Source organism: Lactuca serriola, chromosome 7 (genome assembly GCF_051521515.1).
Source record: "Lactuca serriola cultivar US96UC23 chromosome 7, Lser_US96UC23_V15, whole genome shotgun sequence".
NCBI lineage: Eukaryota > Viridiplantae > Streptophyta > Magnoliopsida > Asterales > Asteraceae > Lactuca > Lactuca serriola.
In genome coordinates, this window is record NC_136414.1 from 149999355 (window position 1) to 150018081 (window position 18727).

Below are 18727 nucleotides of genomic sequence, written 5' to 3' on the forward strand. Positions count from 1 at the left end.
GCATAAGTAGGACCACCTTCGTTGTATACCTTTTCATATAAGGATTTAAAAACTTGCCATACCGTTTGCAACCCGTTAAACAGTTGCAGTAGCAGAAAAACATTTTTTTTAATTAAAAAAATACAACGTTGTAAACCATAAAAATCCCGAACTGTCAATAAAACATTAATTACGCCATACGTTCTTCCATTGTGATGAACCCTGAAATTTGGTTAATGTTGACACCGAAAAAAATTCATTAGACTACAGAGAAATTTAGAGGATTTTTTTCATCTAAAAAATATTTTTTTTGTTTAAAACAGCAATCCTATTCGAACTTTAAAAAGAAAAAAATACAAACAAGATCGTATAAAACCCATAAGCAGAGAAGATCACATTAAAGTACGTCATTACATCAAAACTACTAAGGCACAACACCCCAAAACAAAACAAGTTCAAATCACCACCATATAAAGAGTAGTAAAGTCACTCGCGACAGAAAACATACAATCACACCAACTAACAAACACTCAATACTCCTCACCTTCATCACCTTCATCGTCCCCTCCTTCAGCACCAACCTCCTCATAATCCTTCTCAAGCGCAGCCAAATCCTCCCTCGCTTCACTAAACTCCCCTTCCTCCATCCCCTCCCCCACATACCAATGCACAAAAGCCCTCTTCGCATACATCAAGTCAAACTTATGGTCAATCCTCGAAAACACCTCCGCAACTGAAGTCGAATTACTAATCATACAAACCGCCCGTTGCACCTTTGCCAAATCGCCACCTGGCACAACAGTCGGCGGCTCGTAATTAATCCCACACTTAAACCCAGTCGGACACCAATCCACAAACTGGATCGTCCTCTTCGTCTTAATCGTCGCCACCGCAGCATTCACATCCTTCGGAACCACATCCCCTCGGTACATCAAACAACACGCCATATACTTCCCATGCCTCGGATCACACTTCGCCATCATAGAAGAAGGCTCAAACGCACTGTTGGTTATCTCAGCAACTGACAACTGTTCATGGTAAGCCTTTTCAGCTGAAATCACAGGAGCGTAGGAGGAAAGCATGAAGTGAATCCTCGGATATGGAACTAGGTTAGTTTGGAATTCTGTCACGTCCACGTTTAAAGCTCCATCAAAACGTAACGACGCCGTTAGTGAAGAGATGACTTGGGAGACTAAACGGTTGAGATTTGTGTAGGTTGGCCGTTCGATGTCTAGTGACCGGCGGCAGATGTCGTAGATGGCTTCGTTGTCAAGAAGAATCGCGACGTCGGTGTGTTCTAGAAGGGAGTGGGTTGATAAGACGCTGTTGTAGGGCTCGACTACTGATGTTGAGACTTGGGGAGATGGGTAGACTGTGAACCCGAGTTTTGACTTTTTTCCATAGTCAACGGAGAGGCGTTCGAGTAGGAGAGAGCCTAGACCGGAGCCGGTGCCGCCGCCTACGGCGTTGAAGACTAGGAAGCCTTGGAGACCGGTGCAGTTGTCAGCTAGCTTTCGGATTCTGTCTAAACAGAGGTCCACGATTTCTTTCCCAACTGACACATAAAGATAAATTCTTTATAAGAACTTGAAACTGAATCGCCACGTGTCATGAGGTAAGAAATGATTTGGACACGTGTTAAGAAGAGAAAAGTTTTTACTTGTGTAGTGGCCACGTGCGAAGTTGTTAGCGGCGTCTTCTTTGCCGCTGATTAGTTGTTCAGGGTGGAAGAGTTGGCGGTAGGTTCCGGTTCTGACTTCATCGATGACGGTTGGTTCGAGATCTACGAAGACGGCGCGTGGGACGTGTTTTCCGGCGCCGGTTTCGCTGAAGAAGGTGTTGAAAGCGTCGTCGCCTCCTCCGACTGTTTTGTCACTTGGCATTTGTCCATCAGGCTGTATACAAAAGATCGAGGAATCAGTAATGTATCAGGATCAGATCTATTACTTGAAATGAGATGCGAATTTTAAGGCATTTGCTTTTCATAGCAAATATAAATTAAGCGATAAATCTTAAAACTTACATAGTTAAGTCGAAAATTCACGCTCAATTTGAACAAAGAACCAATCTAACTAAATCACAGGTTTCTAATATATCTGTGTACAAACTCATGGTGCTTAATGCTTCTAGATCCACGATTTTCTAGAGATGAATTGGACTAAAAAGTCTCCAAGAGTTGGAAAAAAAATTCACGGTTTAACATTAAGGTAAAAAACTTCAGATCCATAAGTTTTATAAACAGTATTTCTTAATTGCGATGATGAAAACCTAGAATTCAAAAACATATGCATCATAAACAAATGATCTACTAAACTACGCATGCAAGTACGACGAGATCATTAGATCGGCTGAAATAATAAACGAATAGCACACGATCGCTAACGAAGCAACAGATCTAGAACTAATATGTACAGAAGCATTCAGATCTGGCGAATAACTTAACGGATAATCAAAATTTATGCTTTTTATATAGAAAACAGAGAAGTTTAGATGGATGAGATGAAGAATCGGACCTGAATGCCATGTTCGAGGCAGTAAAGTTCCCAGCAAGCGTTTCCGACCTGAATACCGGCCTGACCGATGTGGATCGAGATGCACTCTCTCATTTTCGCAGGAGATTAGACTTGAGATATGACAGGAAATTGGAGATTAAGAACTCGATATACAAACAAACACACAATCAAAAGGCGTTTATCAAGACGCCTTCAGATGCAAATGTATGGTTTTTGAGAATTAGGGCTTGGTATTTATAGTTGTGATACAGATACGCTATAGAAGATTAGAAGTGATGGTGGAACTATGGTTAGGTTAGCGGACAGCAATTGCTGAATGTGACGGTTTACCTTGGGTTGGTTTTTTTTTTTCCGTTTTAAATTTTGATTTGATTTCTTTTGCCGCCCATTGTACATGTCTTTCTTTTTTATTTACAGTTGTTACCCTATATCTTTTAATAATTTCCAAAACGCATACCTCATGAAAACCGTGGATCATTATTTTACTTTTAAAAGGGTGACTAAGGGTCGTTAGTCCGATATGGCGATATGTGGGGTTCTTTGGGTATCTGAGACACTTTATTCCTAGCTTGTGGGGTGTTAAGGTGGCGATATATGGGGTTATTTGAGCTTCTGTTACACCTTATTTCTAGCTTGTGGGGTGCTAAGGTTGATGATTGGAGTTGTATGGAACATACGTCGTCTAAGGCCGTGCCGTTAGACGGTGTGTTTCCTGTTAGAAAAACAAGATTTTAAATACTTCGAAAAACTAAAGATTGTTATCACTTTCAGATCAAAGTCTTTCGATGGTACTCTCGAAATCTTTAATCAAATGAAACCCCGTAGTGTATCAAGAACAAAGAATGAAGATGAAGTTATAACCTCATGTCTGAAAACTGACAAATTTGTAGCGACAGGAATTAACCTCCTTTTTTAAAACTGTCTGAAAATTGGAACAAAACCGTCACTAGACTACCTTAAATTCGGGTATAGGAGTAAGGTACAAAAGTCAGGGGCTCTGCCCCTTTGACTCTGCCAAAGGTTCCCATCCTTTGGACCCCGCTACTAGGGGTGTTGCTCCCGGACCCTCATGGTTCAGAGGTTTCGCCCTAAATGACAATGTATTTTTAAACCTGAATAAACTTAAAGAAGTGTGCACCCCGCACCACCATTATTCAATATTTATCAAGATTTTATTATTCAACAAATTAATCGTATTACACTTAAATAATACTAGTGATACAAATCACTAACACTCCCGTTGTGGTGAAGTGTCGCTAGTTGTTCCTCTATTCCAAAACATTAGGTGTAAATGTTACATTTCTAAAATTTAATATTTTCCTATAAAAATCATTTTACACTTTTATTTTTTATACAAACATTTTGTTAATCTATTTTTTGTTTTAGCCAACATTTTGTTTCTTATTGTCACCAAAATTGTACTTGAATGTTTTACGTCTTAGTCTACCACATTCATGGACTACGGACGAGAAAGTCTTATTGACATTGTAACAACCCAAAAATCCAACCTTAAATTTTTGAAAATCGAAGTATAGGTTTTACTAAAAGGTTTCATTCATATTCATTACTAAATCATGAAATCATATTTTCATGTCACGTTAACATATTCATAGTAAAAATGTGGAAACTAAGTTTTGTTTTGAAAACCATAATGTAAAATAAAATGGTTAATGTAGATGTCATGCCCCTCCGAGAATATCCAAATATCCCAATCATGTCAACTCATTACCCTTCGAGCTTGAAAGACAAGCAATTGTAAGCCTAGGGCTTAATTAGTAATCACAACACTCACCCATTATATAGATCATATGTATAAACATCAAATAATAATCACATATAATTAAACACATAACATATGTTAGCATAAGTGATCCTAACCCACTAGATTCCCTCCAATAGGGCTATCTCTAGTTGACATGATATCAACCACTTCCCTCCAAGAGGTCTCTCATTGTCCTCTATCCTTTAAATTAACTAGATTCTCTTTGAGTGTTGATGTAACACCCATCCAATCAGGTATTTCCATTATTATCTAAAGTATCAAAATTATTTCAAAAATGGTCCTTACCCCATGTGTACTTGGGGCGTACGCATAGTGTAGTTCACTAAAGTATGGTACGAATGTATGTGAGTATGCAGGGCGTACTCATGAGGTACACAGGGCATACTAAGCTGATGAGCAAACCCTATTTTTTAGGGTTTGAGCCCTAGATAATGGTATTATCTTTCTTGATACCCTCCACCTTTAGCCTCCATTCTCCCATTCGACTCCTTGTAAACCCTAACCATTATTTGTGGAATATTTAGCTCATTTTGGTGTTTGGTGTTCATCTTTGAAGGAAGAAAGCTATTGGAAACCTAATGAGAAGCTTCAAGCATTGTGGATATGAGTTTTCACCTTTCAAGCAACCTATAAAAGGTATAAAGTTAAAAACTTGATGAATGTTTCACTAGATCTTGCTAGTTCTTGAGTTTTTGTGCATTGTGGTCCCATAATCTTGGTATATATGAGTATGGCTTACTCTAGACCAAAGGAGTTGCACTTTCAGATGTTTTTGAGTGTTGGGAGCCATAAAAATGTGATCTTGGTCCCTTTCTTCCCTCCATGTAAGAGTTATGAAATTTGGGTTTGTGTAATAAGTTGAGGTTTTGGTTTTTGGACTCCTTCTATCCATGAAAAGTCATAAAGTCGGAAACTTTATGACTTAGAATGACATTTAGGACTAGATATGAGTTATGGACGTAGGTTCTTAATGGAATAAGCACTTATAGAAGAATTTGATATGACGTAAGTACACAGGGCGTACCTTAGGAGTACGCAACGTGTATTGGTCGAGAGTCCTGTTATCTTGGAAGGCATTTCTATGTCATACGTAGTGACTGAGTACGCATGACGTACTCAACCGATGTTGACTTTTTGACTTTTGACTTTGACCTTTGACCATGGATCTGACCAAGTTTTACCTAAGGGCATTTTGGGTAATTTAAATAGTAGATTAAGATTGGTTCCTGTTAATTGTATAGATAATCCATAGAGGCAATATTTTGAGCAGCTATCTATTTAGCTATTTTTCAGGCTGTGAAGTGAGTTTTCTTCTCACTATTATAATGAATGTTCCAAGTATCATTTAATTTCAATGAAAGGTGGATATTAATGATAAAAATAACGAGTTAAGAGTAAAGTCGCAGTCTTCGACTTTTAATGAGGAAATTAGGGATCTTCAACGAGTTGCCAAAGAACGTCATGTGCTATTTGTACAAGATGTTAAAAAGGTTCGTGAAGACGTGAATTGTAAAATTCAAGAAATTCTCGAAGATATGTCTAAAGAGATTGCTATTGTGCAACGTGACTATGCGTCTCTCAATCAGAAAATGGACATTATTGCAGATGCGGTGACAAATTTTGTCAAGTTATATGAAGCTTTGTGTCCTCAAATTGCTCAAATGTCTACTCATGAAGTTCAAAGCTTAAATGAAATCACAACTTTGTTGAATGAATTAAAAGCATTAATCTCAAAGCCTGGATCACCTCCTCTGATCACACCAGAATTTTTATCTCAAAAATTTCTTTTGTTTGAATCAATTCGACATAATTAATTGGCACCATTGTCTCGAATCGCCAGTCTCCTACCAACGAATTCCCCGCCTATTGTTTGAATCAGTTCTTCATAAACAATTGGCACCATTAGTATGTCCTTTCTGTTATAGTATCTTAGCATGTTCTCTTTGTTATCGCGTATTGTCTCTACCTCCCTGTTTCTCTTTATAGTATGCTCTAGTATCTAGTATGAACTGAACCCCTAAACTATACCCCTCATAGTTTACTAGTATTTTACTTGAACTGCTATTGAAAGACTCATTTATCTATTAAGTTATGCAGGTACTTTAAAAACGAAGTTTTGTTAAACTATAAAGTAAAATAACTTTAAAAGAGTTTTTGAAATGTTTTGATCATTTATAAATGACATAAGCAATCTTTTGAAAGATGTTTATAACAAACATTTACACAATTATCATTGTGTTCAACTTGTATTCCCCCCCCCCCCCCTAAAAGCATTTAAAACAGTTTAAAAAATTGATTACGGGGTATGAACTCATCTTTATGTGGGTGATTCAAACAAATATGCGCATAAGGATGAGAAGTTCCACGAATGAAGTCCCGAGACTTAACGAGTCCTAAATGACATATAATGGCATATATTGACATAAATATAGTGTTTAGAAGCAACCAAATGCAAGGAAACACCTCACGGGACTAGGAAACACTTTGACCAAGTGTTGGAATCACATGTGATTCACTAAAAGGGAGTGTACGGCCACTTGGAGGAGTGTGCGGCCATGGGTGTACGGCCAGGGAGTGTACGGACGTACACTCATGGTAACAAGTGAACAAAGGTGTGTTTGAATGGTGGGGAAGCTTGTGGGACTATTGCTTATCAAGTCTTGAAGCTAGAATTGCATTTTGAAGGCCCTTTAGGGGTGTTTTGAGAGGTGTATGGCCACACATGGGTGTAAGGCCGTACACTCCTTATGATCATGAGTTTTGGTTGATTTTAATGTGTTAAACTAGTGTTCCTAACATGTACTAAGCATAGGGAAGGAGTACTTACGATTTTGAGGCTCAAAAGGGTTCATAATCACCAAGAACAAGTGTGTGTTCTTGGTGTTCTTGGTGAAATGGATGAAGATTTGAAGATCTAGCCAAAAGATGATTTCCATGGATGAAATTAAAGGGTGTTACTAGGAGAAGAAGTATAACAACAAATCAAAACGGAAGGAAGGCTTACATTCTTGAAGATCGGGTGAGAAGCTTGATGATAGTTGAGAGAAAACTCGATGTTCTTGACTTGAAAACTGGAGGAATGACTTGAAAATGGAAGGATATCATACTCAGGGAGGGGGTGTACGGCCCAACATGGGTGTACGGTCGTACACACATGTGTACGGCCATACACTCATGTGCACGGACGTATACTCCCTCACATGGAGTGTATGGCTTGATTTTTACTCAAATAACTTCCGCAACTCGATCCTATACCTAACGCTTGAATGTACTGAACCTTGAACCCTTAAACAGGTTCTAAACAAGGCTAAAGATAGAAGAAACGAGTTTGATACACTGTTGGATTGAATGACTGTACTTTACAAAGCAAAAATTTTCGGGTTGTCACATCATCCCCCCGTTAGATGGAATTTCATCCCAAAATTAGCTTCTTTAGCAGTACAACTAAGGTTGCACTCCTCTGATTGGCAGAATACCCACTTGTAGACCTGGCAAATCTGCCCTAATTCTCATGACAGGATTAATACTTGGTCCATCTATCATTTCCCCATGTATACAAGTCATATATAATTAAGATTTGTAAGATGGTCGGATGTGCGACTCTGCTCCAGGTCCGCAACCAAACAAGGAACAGGAGATAGGGCGGAAAAACACATACTAAATCTGCGTAATCATAATCATATACCACCCCTGTGTATACACCGAAATAGTGATAGGTAGACTGTATTCGTCCTTATCCTCTGTGCTCGAACTCGGTCTGCTGGACGAGTGGTATTTCGTGGAAGTCTGCTGAATATACAGCGGCAAGGCTTCGGAAGGCAAAGTACTCTTCGCATGAGTACTTCGGGGTTTAGAATACGATAGATAAAACTGAGGTCTAGGTCAGAATGTCGTGACAAATGACGAAGGTTTCGGGAATTTGACAGTTGAAGCGATAGAAACATATGAACTCAGTACGGTGAGGACCATGTCAACTCATGACGAATGATAGAAACAAACTCTTTACTGTACAAAGTTTGGCCGATTTGAAAGAAATGTTTGTTATACGATGTTGTACTCCTAGTGTGTTCGACAATGTACACTTTGTAAACGTTCTAGTGCTTTTTGTTTTCCCTTTGATTTTAACACTTCTATGTATCGTACCGCGATGAGCGAGTACATACAATGCAAGTGCTTTGATAACTAGTGTCGATATTTTATACTACGATCCTTCTCGGTACCACTATGATCGCCTGAAATATACAAGTTATGAATAATTAAGATGAATAAGACAGTCAACTGAGTAACTCTGCCTCAAATCCACAACCAAACAAGGAACAAGAATTAAGGCGGAATCACTCACTCTAAGGCTGCAAAATATTAGCTATGCACAACCCTGATGTACATACTAAGCCATCATAGCTTCTCTGAACGGATCTTTTAGTTCACTTGAATACGATGACTTGTTTCAATACGTGAGTTATTATAATTACTTTTAAGTGTTTTCTCCAAGTTTTAATCTTATTTAAATATAAATTAGTTTTTAAAGTAATTATTATTTCGAAAACGTACCGCTGCTTGCTGGCGACTCCGGGGTTGATTCTCCTACGGTGATCATCATAATTCGTCCATCTGCTCCTGAGTTCTTCGTTATCGAGCAGTCTCTCTTGTAGTGTCCAGTCTCACTACAGCCATAGAAGGCTTAGTTTTCTTCAACTCCGGGCACTTGGGAGATCGGTTGAGCTGGTGCCCTGCAGTAACGGACTGTGTGTCCCTTTCTTTGGCAATTCAGACACTGCATTTCCCAGCATACTCTGGTGTGGTGATAGTTACACTTTCCACACTTCGGGAGATTTCTAGCATATCGACTGGCATGTGTTGGTGTAGCAGGTGTTCTAGCGGCGTACATAGCACTCGTTTGTTGCTCTCGCGGGGGTTCCTATGTTGTTCACTTCTTCTTCCTCTTGTTCCCCGACTTCCGTTTATAGTCCTCTCCATTTGATAGATTGGGTACGGGGACTTCTACACCATGGCGGACTCCGTGGTCGGTGAGTCGTTGAGCCAGGCATTTGGCGGTATCGAATGTGGTTGGGTTAGAAGACAACACATCTCCTTGGATCGGGGTAGATAAACCCCAGATGTACCTTTCTATCTTCTTACTCTCTGGAGTAACCATCTCAGGGCATAGTGCTGCCAGGTCGCTAAGCCTGTCAGTGTAGGTCAATATGTCTGAGCCAATCATGGTATGCTCTCATAGTTCTTGTTCTAGTTTCTGAACTTCACCCCTTGGGTAGTATGCTTCCAACATCATCTCTTTTAGGTTCTACCAACCTATTGAGTTATCCATTGATATGGTCAGTGACTTAACATGGCTATTACACCATGTTAGGGTTCTGTCAGAGAAGGTGCAAGCAGCAAACTTGACTTTGCTCCCTTCTGGACACGAACACATTGCAAAGACCGAATCTGTTTTCTCGAACCATCGAATTAGAGCGATGACTCCACCATTTCCATTAAAGGATTTGGGTTTGCAGTTCATGAAGTCCTTGTATGAACACTCCCTTGGGTATCCGTGAGAATCTCCGGGGTTGGTTAAGTGGGTACCGCTACCAAATCTGAAGGTACCACTTTCGCCGAAGTGAGCTAGAGCAGTTGCCACTGCAAAGGATATCGCTGCTTCGAAAGCAACAATATCGAATTGTGGCGGAGGTAGTGGTGTTTGAGTTGGAGTTATCATAATAGTGTGTCTGTTCGATCTGCGAGGAGGCATCTTTGCTCAAAGAATACAAATATGAGATGGAATAAGTCTATAGCAGTGGATATAAACCGAAAGCTGAAAGACAATGTTATCCTAGTTCTGGGTGTATTTGGTCCTGACTTCCACAGGGTTCTGTAACGATTCATAAAAGAGTCTATACTGAATAAACTTTATGAATTAGAAATGGCTGTCCTCGAATGAATATTTGTGACCTGAATAACTGTTACCAGTTGCATGTAAAGAAAATAATCCTAACACACAGGGTGAGCAGTGTTTCCACTAACTCAATAAGTTAACAAATATTATTATTTATTAGTGTGGCACATTAAGGCATTTTGGTTATTTCGTTTGATCTTTCTTCGAAAACTTCTCATGAACTTGCTCTTGTTCCTCCTTGACTCTTCTATTGACCGCTATGAGGAAGTGGTTACATTTATCTGGGTTTGTCGTGCGAGAATGGAAGTGTCTAAAGAACCTATGAGATTTAAATGAAACATTATGAGGTGATCCTTACAGAGTCCTTCTATATTTGCACAATGTATACAAGTTGTATATAATTTAAGATTAAATAGACCTTCGAATAAGTGATCCTACTCTAAAACCACAACCAAACAAGGAACATGTAGTGAAGCGTAGATCACAAATTCTAAGTCTATAAAATCTCAATTATATAAAACCTTGGGAGTATACATTGCAAGATTATAGACCTATCCATTGCAAGATTATAGACCTATCTGTAAGGGTCTCTTAAGTTATCATATAAGTTATTTATATAGTGCCTAAAAGACTCATATAGTATTTTAATGTAATGAACTTGGTATGTTTTAAACTTGTTATCATGTTATAGTATCATAGAATACTCTCATAGTATTCTAACTTTCATGTTCTGATCTAGAAATTCCTTGTATAGTGTTAGGTAAGTTTTAAGACTGTTGCCACACCACATCACTCCCAAACACATGTCGGTCACATCTCGAATGAATATAGTTGATCAGGCTATATTGATCCTAGATATGATTACATAACTATCCAGGTTTGACCGCGGTGTTCAACCTTTAAATACTTCTGTTCTGTTCTTCCTGTGATACTTGTGATAGGTTTTGAGCATAACATCAATCCTATGGTGTTCATGCAACCCTAATTGCTTGGATCTAGTTTTTCTACTTTGAACATGCAATAAACTTCCAAGACTTACAAACCCTAGATCTAGCATACTAGTAATCAAATTAACATATGAATTAGGGTTTAGATCTTACCTTGATTGTTATGTAGTAATAACAATCAATTCCTTGGCTTCAGAAAGCTTAGTGCCTCAAGTGTTGCACCTCTAATGGAGTCACAAACACCACTAAGCAACTTGGATGAAGAGAGAAGAGAGAGGAGGCACCAAAACCGGATGGAAACCCTAAAGGAAGTGTTAGCCACGTTTTTGGTGCCCAAGGGTTCCTTATATACTTAGGCAATTAGGGTTATCAAACAAGGAAACCCTAATTTGACTGCTTAAGCCCTAAGATGCCCATGGACCCCTTCTGGAACATGCCTTGAATGATTTCTAATGGGCTTCCCCATAGAATTCGTCCAACCTATTATTCCAAGGTGATCCATAGCCCAATTGCAATTATCTTATAATTACAATTCCAGTCCCCTAAATTTAATTAATCTCTTTTAGCCACAAAATTAATTCTTGACTAATATTAATTAAACATTATGATTTCTCCTTTAATATATTATTCTTATAATATATTAATAAATCATAATTAATCCTTTATCTCCTTAATTCATCCTACATATTGCTATGGTTAAGGCAACCCAAAAGGACCATGCTCATATCGGGTCAAGTACATACCAAAATAGTTATGCACTTAGACACTAATCCAACAACTTGTTCTAGTAGGTATACATGTATAAACAAGTAGGCATATTTTTATAACTTATTGTTATATTCTTAAAATATATTGATGAGATTAAAACTTAATCTTGAAGATCGATTAGATCTTAAACAGGTAAATAAAGATTAAACAGCAAGAACACGAAAATAATAAACAACTCAAGAATGAATCAAACGTGTCGAATGATTATAAAACAACCATCAGAAGAGCTCGATAAAGAACATCAACTCTAGAGGGTTAGAAGGTTTACAGGAACGATAAAGAAAATCAAAGCTATCGTAATTCTATATCTTGTATTCTCGATCGTCATTTTAATATGCATGCAAGCATATTCTTATATAGTAAACCTAACAGGCTCACGGTTGGACAGACCCAAACCGGAGTACAAAACTATTGGACTAATAACCGAGCCCAATGACGCAATACTTAAACGAATCTTCAACCCAACAATCTCCCCCTTTGCGTCAATTGGAGCGAGATCTTCACTTGTTACTTGGGCCAGCAGCAGTGGCAGGTACCTTCTTCTTTACAGACTGAAACAGACGAGAGATAAGAGCAAGTATCGTCTGTCTGAATCTGATGTACCATTGGATCATATCGTTGAAGTATTTGACATCGTCCGCTGCATTCTCTTTACACCGACGGATGATCGACAACACATGCTCAAGACAAGCAGTGGTATAAAGATGTTTATCCGCTAAGGCAAAGAGACATTTTTGTCCTTCTGCTCTAGTGAACATGACCGAATTACGCCTCGGGTCGATCTTGCCCATCTTCATTTGATTGAGATCACTGGCCGATCCAACAGGAGATATCTTCGGTTTCTTCTTGAAGACAGTGGCTACCTCCTGATCCATCAAGGCGACCTCCATGATATAGCATACTAACATCCTTTTGAGATGGTCTATAATCGGACCATATTCAGCTTCATTCGTCAAGAGGATGTTATGCAGAACAATCCAGTCATGGGGGTTGAGGTTCGGTAGATCTGCTAAGGATATAAGATGTTCGGTTCTTGCAGACCCTCGAATCACCCTGAACCGAACGTTGATGAATCTCCCCTCAGAACAAGGCTTCAAAACCCGAACATTAACGATCTTCTGAGCGCTCCATGTTTGGTACTGTGGTTGAGCGACCTTCAGATAGAAATCGATTAACTCCCTATCGACCTCAGGATTAGGATGAGGGACTTCAAAAATGTTGGAGAAGGCGTTGAAGATAAACGTCTTTCGGGTTAAGGGCATGTCGAACTGCGAATCGACAGAATTGTAGCAGTCGAAGGAGATCACCGGTTCGAGCCATAGGATGCTAGGAGTATCTATGGCCTCCTTTATCATTCTCTCCCGAGTCCAAGCAGGAAAAAGAGTCTTCCTGTTCTCAAGGAGATCGCGGGCTTCTTTCTTCTTGCGTTCGGCTTCTTCAGCTTCTCGCGCCACACGAACATTATCATTTTCAACATTGCGACTATTTTTGCGTTTAAGCAAGTCAGCAATGGTTTCTTTATCATCTTCATCTTCTTCCTCAGCTATTTTCTTTCCTTTATCCTTCACACCCGAACCCGAAGTTTGACCAGTCGGAGGTGGTTCGGTTGTGTGAGCAGCTTTTGAGGAAGGAGGTGGTTTCGATCCAGACTTCACTTCTCCCCCTTGTTTCGGATTGGACATGAAACTAGGTAGCCCTTCTATTTTGCTGAGGAGGTCCAGGGCAGGAGCAAGTTTTTCAGCAAGGGTTCGCCTTACCGAATGATTGAGAATCGGATCTGTGCTTCCAGGATGTTGGATAGGGCAGAGTGTACATCCAAAACACATGTTTTGATAACCTCCCGTTCGGATCGAAGAGCTTCAATCTGTTGCTGAGAGTTTGAAAGTTGAGCGCTCTTGACCTGGAGGGCGGTGGTTTTACTAGCAAGAATGTCCATTAACGAGTTTTCGGCAGCGAGATCCTCTTGAAGTTTAGCGAGGCGCTCGTCAATGGAGGCACGAAGGGCCGAGTTGTCGTCGCTGATGGATTGGCGAAGGGTAGCGAACGACTTCAACTCCGTTGAGACGAACGTGGCCAATTGTTGAACAATCGGTTCCAAAGTTGTCTTTGTTGCATCAGTGCTCTCCTGTAAGGACTTTAACAGGGAAGAGGCTTTGGAGAATAGTTTATCGACTTTTGCGGTCGCTGCCTCACATGCTTTTGTGGAGGCATCTATTGCTGCAGTGGCAGAGGCGACGAAATCATGCTGAGCCCTGGAGAAGGCATCAACAATCTTTTGAAGAGCGGCTTCAGAGAGAGAGGACTGAGGGTTGGAGGACGAAGCAAGAAGCAAGTCAACCTTCTCATTTAGCCCCTTAAGATGCTTCTTTGTGACTGGAGCATCGTCCTCGTCGTCGCTTTGGACCTGAAACGAACTAAAGTAGACCGAATCGAAGGTCATATTTTCCCCTCCAAGAAAAGGGTTATCTCCATCAGAGGTATGATTTGGAGATGTTGGGGGTGGGGAAGCTGGGGGTGTGGTGGTATGTGTAGGTTCAGGTTGAGTGTTGGTGGGGGTAGTTTCGGGTGGTGGTTGAGTGTGGATAGGTTCGGTTGTATGCTGGGTTTCGGTTGTATGAGGAGGTTCGGTTACAGGTGGTGTTTCGGTTGCATCGGTATGAACCCCCGTATCAGATACGTTGGTTGTAACCTTTGCAGTTGTTGTAGTTGTATCTGTGAAAATGGGTGGTGGTATAGGGAAAGAGGTTTGAGGAATGGTGGTAGAGGGGTTTATGGTGGGAATGGAAGTAGGGATTGTTTGAGTAGGTGAAGGAATGGGTGAGACATGGATTTCCATGTCTGGGGTAGGTGATCGGGGTGGGGTGTTGTCTCGTGGAGGGGTTTCGCCTCTTTGAGAGCCGTCCGAATCCGAACTCTCACCGTCTGAGTCACTCGAAGAGGAAGCGATTATGAGTTTGCGCTTCGGTTGAGTCTTTCGCCTCTTCGGCTGCGGGGACTGTGCAGCTTTGGTTGGTTTCCTCTTACTAGGAGAAGGACCTTTAGCCCCTTTGGTCACTTGCTTCCCTTTATTTGCCTTTTTTCCCCTATTAACAGGTTTGTCAGCATCATGGATGGACTTGAGCATTTCCTGTGTGAGTTCCCTAGGTCCAGACGCCTTGAACTCCTTAATGGTCCTGATGATCCTGCTGTCAGATGGAACATCGTCGTACATTGTCTCCGGAATGGAGCCAATGAAAGAAAACTTGGATGCATCTGAGACGATGATCTTCGTGGTATGAAAAGTACCGATCGAAGACATCGATGCACCGGCAGCAGTGGGGACATCGAACTTATCCATCGCCCACTTTGTGATGAGAGTCCAGAACCGGGCATACGACACCTCAGAATGTCGTGAAGAAGAAGAGAGGCTCTGGATGAGTTGTTGCCAGAGAACAAACTCATAGTCAAGATTGACACCGTTGTAGACGCCATACATTATCGACAAGAAGAGTCGACTAGAACCATCGGATCCTGAGCTCCATTCAGATAAGCCCTTGAAGAGGACTGTGAACATGCCATTCCACTGTGGCGGCAAGCAGGATTTTTTAAACTTCGCGACGGAGGAGAGCACCTTCGTGTACCCCATATTGTAAAACATGTTGTAAAGATGCCCAATCGGAATCGTCTCCGGATTAATCCTTGAAGGGTCAGCAGCAAACCCTAGCAGTGTACCAAATCGTTGCCTTGAAATCGAGGTCTTGTGATCAGAAACCTCGAAGAGCACCCTATCGACTGATTTATCGTAATGTGCAGTCGCATATACCTGCGAGAGGAGCTCCATGGGCACATACTCAACCCTAGAAAGTGCAGGAGCAATTTGTGAATACTTCAGGCACTCCATGATCGGAAACATGTAGGAATCGTACGCCTGAGGGGTTAGGTCAATCACCAAACACTGTTGAGGGCGAATGGGAAGGATGTGTGAGGTGGCATGGACTGATGATGATTCTGCCATTATTGAAGTTAGGAAGAAGAAGATGAACAGTAAAAGCTTTAGGGGATTTTTGCTCTCTTGGAAATTCGGATGCAGTAAAGAGGTAAATGGGAGTGGAGACTGCCTTTTATAGTGGGTGTAAGGAGAGAGAAAAATCTGTTCAAATCTTCTATGGAAATACGAAAAGGTTTTCCGGAATGACAGATGCGTGACAGTTAACGCATGCGATGATCACGTAGGAGAGAGAGTGTCAGATTCCTAGGAACATGCCGCCCAACAAGCGCCGTTTCAGAAGAAACCGTTTCAATTCCACACGCGCCTTAATGTGCCAGAGAGGAACCGCTTGAAATTCGCACACGCGTCCATTATGTCAGTTAAAGAATGGGCGTTTCAAATTCGCATGCGTCCCTTTTTAACCACCGTTTGAAATTCAATCTTTTTATCTCCCGCTTGAGTCAGCAACCCTTCATCTTGTCTTTTAAATGGCATCTTTTGAATTATTTTCCCACGTGGATGATTGTTGACCACGTCTTAATAATTAACCACCAATGCAATAAAACAGCCTGTAATTATTAGTACCGGATTTTTGGAAAATCAAAGATTTTCGTGCTAAGAGTGTAAAAAGAAAAGAAATAAAGCAACTCTTTTTAGGTATAAATGTGATGTCAATAATGACATGAAACAAATGATCCCGGGCACGAATCTCTTCCTTCAAAGTCAAGAGAGACCTTAAAGTGTAAAGGTGGTTTCCCGTTAAATAACGATCAAACACTTATTAATAAGTGTTGAAAGGCTTCTTTTAATTATGCTACTTAAGGGTGGTTTTTGCTTTGATGCAACAATTCTAATCTTAAAATAAGAAAGAAAGTGATCAAAGTACTTGTGAGACCGGTGTAGTCTGTTGAACAAGTAGGTAGGAATTAATTTTAAATTGGCTTGGAAAATATAAAATCTCAATAAAAAATTAAACACTGGATCCCAAGGGAAGAAATGTTATGGTGTTTAACAATTTCATAGGAATCACACAAAATAAAAATTTGAGATTTCATTAAGATACATCCGTTAATTCTTTGGTGAAAACTTGAGCAAATTTATTACCGTCAATTCAGATTTGGTGTTGAATTTTGGGTTTCACTCAGCTCGTAGTGGCACGAAACTGAGATCATAAACACAGTTGTTGTGTAACCATAAACCTCAGTGGTAATTTCTGAGAGTCTCAAGGGTTACGTTGATGAAACGAATGTAATGGAGAAATGTAATGGAGATGGTGTAAGAAATTAAAGTACCTCGGCTGCGAAAATAAGGACCAAACAGAAAACTCTTATCTCATGTGAGAAGAGAGTGAGGTAACTCACGATTAGAATAAATGTGGTAGCCTAATCGGGAAGACAAGGTTTGTTTATACCAAGTCATTAAGGCTATTATTCAGAATCTTATGAGGCTTGGGACACATACAGCAGCATGCTTCTAGGGACACTTAAGTAATCCAACAATTATATCCCCATAACCGAACAAACACATAAATAAAATAAGAAAATATTTTTGGAGTTTTTGAGATATTTAAAAAAAATAAAAGAAAATAAAATAATAAAAAAAAATTAAGCAAGAAAAAAAATAAGACTTAGAAAGAGTAAAAAAAACTTTGGAAAAATTTGGTAACCGAACCCGAACGTTTGGTTAGTTTCGGTTGAGAAAAGTTTTGAAAAACCGAACCCGAGCGTTCGGTTGGTTTCGGTTTTGGAAAATTTTGAAAAACCGAACCCGAGCGTTCGGTTGGTTTCGGTTTAAGAAAATTTTGAAAAACCGAACCCGAGCGTTCGGTTGGTTTCGGTTTTGGAAAATTTTGAAAAACCGAACCCGAGCGTTCGGTTGGTTTCGGTTTTAGAAAATTTTGAAAAACCGAACCCGAGCGTTCGGTTGGTTTCGGTTTTGGAAAATTTTGAAAAACCGAACCCGAACCTTCGGTAGGTTTCGGTTTTGGAAAATTTTGAAAAACCAAGGAATTTAGGCTTGCAATTAGAAAATACTTTTGACAATAAAATAAACAACTTTGAACATGAAATGTACAACCAAGAAAACTACCTTTGTGGTGATAAGCGAGTCAGATTATGTAACCGAACCTGAACGTTCGGTCAATTTCGCTTCTTACGTTTGTGGTTGAGAGGTAGTTTGAGAGACTGACTCTGATTCCATCATACCTAGCCCTTGTAAAATTCTGTTGAATAATGCTTCTGGAAGAGCTTTGGTAAAGACGTCAGTCAGTTGATCAGTGGTTCGAACAAAGTGTACTTCAACGTTTCCATCTTCCACATGATCTTTGATGAAGTGATACCTCAGTGCTATGTGTTTGGTTTTAGAGTGTTGCACTGGGTTATGACAGATCCTAATTGCACTTTCAGAGTCACAATATAGTGGGATCTTCTTCATATTGAGTCCATAGTCGCGAAGTTGACTCTGGATCCAAATCACTTGGGAGGTGCAGGATGCAGCGGCTATGTATTCAGCTTCGGCAGTAGACAACGACACGCACGTTTGTTTCTTTGATTGCCAGCTAACCAATTTCCCGTCAAGGAATTGACAGCCGCCAGTGGTGCTTTTTCTGTCGAGTCCACATCCTCCAAGGTCTGCATCTGAGTAGGCTTGAACGAAGAAGCCTGAGTTGGAAGGATACCATAGACCTAAGGAGGCCGTTCGCTTGAGATATCGTAAAATGTTCTTCACTGCAAGCATGTGAGGTTCGCATGGGTTTGCCTGAAATCTAGCACAATAACACACAGAAAACATGATGTCAGGCCTGCTAGCAGTAAGATACATTAGTGAGCCAATCATTTGTCGATAGAGCGTGATATCAACAGCCGATTTGTCCAGGGA

At 40.3% G+C, this 18727-nt stretch overlaps 1 protein-coding gene across 2 annotated transcripts; it reads right to left on the minus strand.

The window, feature by feature from the left end:
- Positions 1 to 349: 349 nt before the first annotated feature.
- LOC145062633 (tubulin alpha-2 chain) lies at positions 350 to 2713 on the minus strand. Of its 2 annotated transcripts, XM_079010211.1 has the most exons (4): positions 2493 to 2713; positions 1640 to 1874; positions 703 to 1534; positions 350 to 620 (listed from the first exon to the last, which is right to left on the minus strand). In XM_079010211.1, the coding sequence occupies exons 1-4, from the start codon at positions 2583 to 2585 to the stop codon at positions 440 to 442; spliced, it is 1341 nt and encodes a 446-aa protein (XP_078866337.1). In that variant the 5' UTR covers positions 2586 to 2713; the 3' UTR covers positions 350 to 439. The 2 variants fall into 2 exon arrangements, with proteins under 2 accessions (XP_078866337.1, XP_078866336.1); XM_079010210.1 differs by having other exon boundaries at positions 350 to 1534; positions 2493 to 2712.
- Between the last annotated feature and the right edge of the window lie 16014 nt (positions 2714 to 18727).